Here is a 7,024-nt window from a genome sequence, read left to right as displayed (position 1 = left end):
CCTCACTCCCACCCTAAATGTAGACAATATAGGTATGTGTGTATCACATGCTATGGTGCGTGTAAGGCAGATGAAGAAAATATTAAATATGAGGGTTCATAACTACTCACTTCTCCGTGTTTGGGATTGCAGGTTTCCTTTGCACTGCTGGGAGATGCTGGAGAGGCTATGGGAAGAGAAGTTGGCAATGGGTGGGAAGCTGCTGAATGCAAATGAAGAACCAGTGAGGGGTGCCTGATTTAGGGGTGAGGCCATGGTGAAGATCCAGCAGCTACCACAGAGAATGGGGACAGTTAGTGATTTGTAATGAGTCAGGCTGTACTATGCCCATGGAAACTTTCATAAAAGATAAACATTATGTGCCTCCAAAATATTTACAGTTGGCACAATGCTTTTTTCCACTTTTTTTTTTTTCTTTTCAACTTGGCCTTTTGAAATCGGCCTCGAGGTGTGGCCGAATAGCTTGAGCCGGCTGAATGAGGTACATTCCAGAAAAGCCCATGTCCGGTGAGAGTAAAAGGATGGCCTGACCAGAGTACTGGGTCTTCAGCTCTTGCCACAATTAACCCTTTGCTCCTGAGAATGTAGATAAATTGGGAGCCAAAGAATTATCAGGATTCAGTAAAGCATGCTGAGCAAACAGTGGGTAAGGACTATGGAAGTGGTTGGGTATAAGAGTGCTGAGAACACCCTCTGTCCTGCTCCACTGTGTAGAAGACTACCACCAACCAGTTCAGGTACAGCTCAGCTAAATTCCCATGAAGCTCTCCTTGCCAATTCCTCTCTAGTCGCTTGAGGAGCCTAGGATCTGTCCAGAACACTTAGGTCCCTCTGAACCTAACCCCCTTTTAATAACAGTCCTGTCTCTATTTTATTTTTCTAATTTAAATATACATACATATATATTTATTATTATGTAATCTCTGCATCCAATGTGGGGCTCTAACTCACAACCGGGATATCAAGAGCTATACCGTCCACCAACTGAGCCAGCTCTTCACTATTTTAAAAGACCCTTGTGATAGGGGTCTTCCATCTCCAAACAAACTCAGGCTAGAGAGAAATTCAAGGAAGCCCCACCCCAGCTCGGATTACAGCCCATTCGGTGCAATTGCGCCTCAACTGCTTAGCAGTCACACAAACAGGCACAAATGAAGATCCGGAATATGCATAAATAAGTTTATGCACCTAATATTTACATATTTCTTGATAATATACCTATCTTATATGCACGGCTATGCTTGCCATCGATGTATATGCGTGTCTTTCGAGACACACATTTCTATCACCAGGCTGCTTTTTAGGTATGACAGTGTCCCAGAATTGGAAGATCCTGGGTTTGACTATTGTTTCTCTCATTATTATTGGCTTATTAAGCCATGCTATTATATGGCTTGTATGAAGGGGAACCTTCTGAGGAGAAAGGGTAGGTAGACTTGGAGACTCAGTGGTCCCCATGAAACCACCATAGTTTTCACCGCCAAGGTCAGGTGTTCTAAGCTGCTGCCAGTATGTTTTTTCCCCTAACATTTCAAACATGCTTTCCCGTTAGACCATTTCAAGGCCCGTCCAAGGACCTCACCTACGCTGGGCATGTATGTGTTTTGGGTAGTCACCGAAAAGAGAAGGCTTCTCTCAAAGTCTAGGAAGGAAAACAAGTTCGTCCTGAACGGAGAGTTTACTCGGAGCCAGCACCGCTTAAGTTCCCGAGTGCAGAGAAATCAAAAAGGCCTGACTTACATTCCGGTGGCCCGCAAGCCCAGCAATCAGGGCACGGCACTGGCAGTGACCTACGCGGGGCGCCGGGGCGCCGGGGCGCCAGTGGCCGAAGCGACCTAGCCCTGCGCTCACCGCGCCCCCAGCCGTCCGGAGTCCCCCGCCGTCTCCGGCCGCGAGGCGCCTGGCGCAGGCGCACACCGCCCCGCTCGAGGGGACGGGCCCCGGCTGCCATCTTGCTGCGCGCGGGAGCCGCGGCCGCTCGGCGGGCCGCACGGCGGGAGTCGACACGGTCCGGTCCAGGTCTCCTTCCCTTTCCATCGCGAGCCCTGCCCAGCGGCCTGCCCGGCCCCCACTCCAGGTCATGAACTGACCCATCGCCCGCCGCCCGACTCTTCGCAGCGGCCCGCCCCCGCGAAACGCGGCGCCCGGGTGCCGGTCCTCCCCGCCGGCCGCGATGCCGAACGTGCAGCTGCCGCCCAAGGAGAGCAACCTTTTCAAGCGCATCCTGGTGAGTGGCCGAGGCCGCGCTCCCGACCCGGCCCGAAGCGGCGAGCGGTCTGGCGGCGGCGCCTGCGCGCGCTGGGCTGGCCCCGGGCTCTGTTCTTTGTTTATCTCCGCGCCGCGGCGACCTGACTGCCCGCCTTGGCTGGCCGCTGCTCCGCGCGCTTCGTCCCCTGCTGCCGCTCGCCGCGCCCCCGCCGCTCTCCGCAGTCCCTCTGGGCCTGGGCGCGTGGGCCCGGGAGGTGGCCCCCGGGGCCTCCGCGGCCCCCTGCGGCGGACTCGCGACCTCTGCACCCCTCCTTCCCCCGAACTCCCGTGTGTTGCTTTCCCCTCGGCCGGGTGTTCACTCACTGCTTCGTGCTTAACCCATTGCACAGAGCACGCCTGTACCTGCTGAAGATGGGGCGATCCTAGGGCGGAGTGGGGCTCCGGCTTACACCGGGGATGGGAAAAGCAAACCCGGAGAAGCCGAGCCTCCCTTCGCCAGAGTTTGCATGCTTCTGGTGTACGGTACTTACCCTCTTTAGGGAGCGAATAAGCGACTTGAACTGCTTTTCCAAGTTACAAAGTCGAACGCAGATGGCTCTTGGGTCGCTTCGAGCTCGTTCAGGCCCGGACTCGGCAAAGTCGAGCGGGCTGGCTGATTTCACTCTGCAGGGGCGCCTTTACTTTGTCTCCAAGCAGAAACCCGAGTAACGACCTCGTAGAGATGACCAATGCCGGCCTGAAGAGTTTTCTGTAGGTTTCGTGCCACTGTCCCCCGTGCCTTCCCTCGCTTTCTAGGTTTCGTTCTTCCAGGAGGAGGGGCGACATGCCTTCACTTTTCTCAGCACACATGGAGACTGTGGATTTTAAACTGCTGTTGTACATAGTGTATTTTCTAGGGCGTCATTTCATCTGAGTATAAGCGGGAATTCATTATTTAGAGCTTGTGTTGGTTATATGACTATATGCTTACCTTTACTATAAATAAAATAACTAAGTTTAGAATAGTTTTAAGTATTATCAATGGTAGGTAGGAATTCATAGCAGCTCTTCTGTTTCAAGCCAGTAGAAACTTTATGCTTCTTCAAAATGTTAAAAAGATACACAGTAGATGCAGCCCAAAATGCAGGGCTCCATCTCAGAACCCTGAGATCATGACCTAAGCTGAAGGCAGATTCTTTTTTTTTTTTTTTTTAAGGATTTTATGTATTTATTTGACAGAGAGAAATCACAATAACATTTTAAGTTTAATTTTATGTGATACTTAGTGTTGAGCAAATAATGAGAGACAAATGTAAAACACAAAAATTTCAAATTAAAGCATTGTGGCAGATTGCTTCATTGGGCTGTGTGTGTGTGTGTGTGTGTGTGTGTATATATAATTTTTTTTTAAAGATTTTATTTATTTGACAGAAGGAGATCACAAGCAGGCAGAGAGACAGGCAGAGAGAGAGAGGGAAGCAGGCTCCCTGCTGAGCAGAGAACCCGATGCGGGGCTCGATCCCAGGACCCTGAGACCATGACCTGAGCCGAAGGCAGAGACTTTGACCCACTGAGCCACCCAGGCGCCCGTTTTTTGTTTTTTTTTTTGTTATTTTAGTTTTGTTTTTTCCATACCTCTCTTTTTTCACAGGGTGGGTTTGGAGAAGTGAACTTTTTGCCCCTTTCAGGCTCATCTGTAAGTTGTTGGTTGGATTTAAGTACATTTGGCATTATCCCTAAAGGATGACAGAAAACTTATTTTTCACTCTATTTGGGTATTTTCTAATTTAAATCATGTTATCGGTAGATTATTTAAAAAACAATTACATGATTTATTATACTCTAGTTACAGAAATTTACGGCTGCTGCTGAGTTAACTTTATCCCTACATAAATTGGGAAATGCTAAATACGTTTTTCTCTGGTTATGTAATGTTTATCATAAGGGTACATGAATTTAGGAGGGTGCTGCAAAAGTGCATGATCCTAGCATCTCACAGTTGCAACAAATGTGGGTAGAATTTTGCTACCATAATTCCCTGACAGAGCCTCTTCATTAAAATTATTTTTCAAGTTTGGTTGGTGGACCAAAGTGCTCTGCCACCAACAGTAAAAATTTTATTTTATTTTACTTGAGAGAGCTTGCTCTCTCCTGTGCATGAGTGAGGGGAATTGAAGGGTTGTGGGGGAGATGAACAGGGATCCCAAGATGCAGGGCTCCATCCCAGAACCCTGAGATCATGACCTGAGCTGAAGGCAGATTCTTTTTTTTTTTTTTTTTTAAAGATTTTATGTATTTATTTGACAGAGAGAAATCACAAGTAGATGGAGAGGCAGGCAGAGAGAGAGAGGGAAGCAGGCTCCCCGCTGAGCAGAGAGCCCAATGCAGGACTCAATCCCAGGACCCCGAGATCATGACCTGAGCCGAAGGCAGCGGCTTAACCCACTGAGCCACCCAGGCGCCCCCTGAAGGCAGATTCTTTTTTTTTTTTTTAATAAGATTTTATTTATTTATTTGACAGAGAGAAATCACAAGTAGACGGAGAGGCAGGCAGAGAGAGAGAGAGAGAGAGAGAGAAGCAGGCTCCCTGCTGAGCAGAGAGCCCGATGCGGGACTCGATCCCAGGACCCTGAGATCATGACCTGAGCTGAAGGCAGCGGCTTAACCCACTGAGCCACCCAGGCTCCCTGAAGGCAGATTCTTAACTGACTGAGCCACCCAGGCGCTCCCCCAACAGCAGATTTTTCAAAAATGAATTATGAATGTACTTAAACACATCCATACAAATTTAGTAGCTAGCTTATTACATGTTATGGGCTTGTGCATGCCTGTCTTATTCCCCAAACTGGCCATTAGCTTTAGGTTTTTTGAATTTTGGAGTTGCTCTGTGCTTTCTTTTGAGAATGAAACAACCAAACCAGGGAGTGGTAAGTGACTAAGTGTCTAAGGTTCTCTGTCTGGTAAGTAACAAAGTTGAAAGTAGAATCTATCTTTTGTACTTAGTATAACTTAACACTTTTCTTTAACCTGTGTGCTTGGATGTTAGGGACAGACAACATGATTTGAATTATGGCTCTGACACTAGCTCTGTAAACTCAGTAACTGTGTGCCTCACTGTCTCCATCTGAAATGGCAATATCCTGTATTTCATAGGCTTTCCTGGGATTTAAATGAGGATTAAGTGACTGATGCCTGACTCTAGTAAATGCTTCTAAAAAGTATTATTCACTGTTATTGGTAGTATGATTACTAGTATTTCTAGATCACTTGGTAAGTCAGAAAGAAACTATATTTCTCTTCTTTTACTGTTTGCCAGTGGTTCCTTCTGCTTCTGTTTTTCTTCTTGTCATTTGTCAGATGAACTCCTGTAGTCAACACTATTTTTAATTTTTAATTTTATTTTTAAAGATTTTATTTGAGAGAAGGTGAGCAAAAGAGAGAGAGTGTACAAGCAAGGGATGGGGAAGGTGCAGAGGGAGAGGGACAAGCAGACTCCTTATTGACTAGGGAGCAGGACCATGAGGTTATAACCTGAGCTGAAGGCAGATGCTTAACTGACTAAGCCATCCAGGTGCCCATTTATTTTTACCTTTTTTTTTTTTTAATTTAAGATTTTACTTATTTATTTGACAGACAGAAATCACAAGTAGGCAAGCAGAGAGAGAGAGGAGGAAGCAGGCTCCCCGCCGAGCAGAGAGCCCGATGTGGGGCTTGATCCCAGAACCCTGGGATCATGACCCGAGCCGAAGGCAGAGGCTTTAACCCACTGAGCCACCCAGGCGCCCCCATTTATTTTTATCTTAAATATTTTAGAAATAGGTAATATATTCAGATGGTTTGGAATTCAGGTTTCTCTCCCATTGTTGTCTCCCACCTACTAGGCTCCCTTCCTTAGATGCAACCAAGAAGCCCTTTCTTTTTTTTTTTTTTTTTTGGACAGAGAGAGAACACAAGCAGCGGGGCAGGGGGGAGAGTGGGAGAGGGAGAAGCAGGCCTTCTGCTGAGCAGGGATCCCCATGCATGGCTTGGTCCCTGGACCCTGGGATCATGAACTGAGCTGAAGGCAGAGACTTAACCACGGAGCCACCCAGGTGCCCCTAAACATTTTTTTCTATGAACCCTTTTCTAATTCTCCCCTCCCCATCCCACCCCTGCTGCAAAGATTAACCACTTCCTCCTTCTTTGTTGGTACTGTTTTGCTGTGAACCTAGGAGACTATTTTTTTGAGCAGTCCTAATTTGTGTAGACCCTGAGGATGCAGCAATGTTTACAATAGAGCTCATCTCTGTTCTCATGGAGTTCTTACAGTATGGTGAGGAACATAGACACTGAATAAGTAATCAGATATGAATTTCGGAGAATGATAGTGCTGTGCAGAAAATGGAGTGATGTGATAGAGAATATGTGTGTCGGGGTGGGAGGCTGGCAGTACTGGATAGAGTGGTCAGGCAGGTGACACGGGAGATTCTGCTGGTAAGAAGATCTGGGGGAGAACATTTCAAGTAGAAGGAACACGTGTGCCGAGGCCCTGATGTGAGCACAAACTTGGCATGTTGAGTACTAGAAAGAAAACCCACGTCAACGTAAGTGGGAGGGTAGGTGGAAGATGATGAGATGTTCTTGTGACCAATGGCTGTGGTGGGCAGGTGCTGATTACTTAGCCTGGCTGGTGGTGTTTAGGAAGAAAGGTGTTGCTCATACTTGTATTAAACTAGTGTGGAAAGATAGGGTTTTTGGAATCAGACCTGAGTTTGCAAGTAGGCTGAGCTATTTATAAACACATTTTATGAACTCTTAAATTTCACTTTCTACATCTGTAGGGAGGAGATGACGACAC

General features: G+C 47.3%; 1 protein-coding gene across 3 annotated transcripts in view; it reads left to right on the top strand.

The window, feature by feature from the left end:
- The first annotated feature begins 1,978 nt into the window (after positions 1-1,978).
- The window catches only part of NAA16 (N-alpha-acetyltransferase 16, NatA auxiliary subunit), a 68,368-nt gene continuing 63,322 nt past the window's right edge, over positions 1,979-7,024 (top strand). For 2 of the 3 annotated variants that reach the window (XM_044249822.1, XM_044249818.1), the window contains exon 1: positions 1,979-2,227. In XM_044249822.1, coding sequence (XP_044105757.1) covers positions 2,174-2,227 — 54 coding nt within the window. In that variant the 5' untranslated portion in view covers positions 1,979-2,173. The remainder of the gene's footprint in view (positions 2,228-7,024) is intronic. The other variant, XM_044249819.1, reaches the window with a different exon arrangement.

This window comes from Neovison vison, chromosome 5 (genome assembly GCF_020171115.1).
Source record: "Neovison vison isolate M4711 chromosome 5, ASM_NN_V1, whole genome shotgun sequence".
NCBI lineage: Eukaryota > Metazoa > Chordata > Mammalia > Carnivora > Mustelidae > Neogale > Neogale vison.
This window is presented reverse-complemented; position numbering and strand designations above follow the sequence as displayed.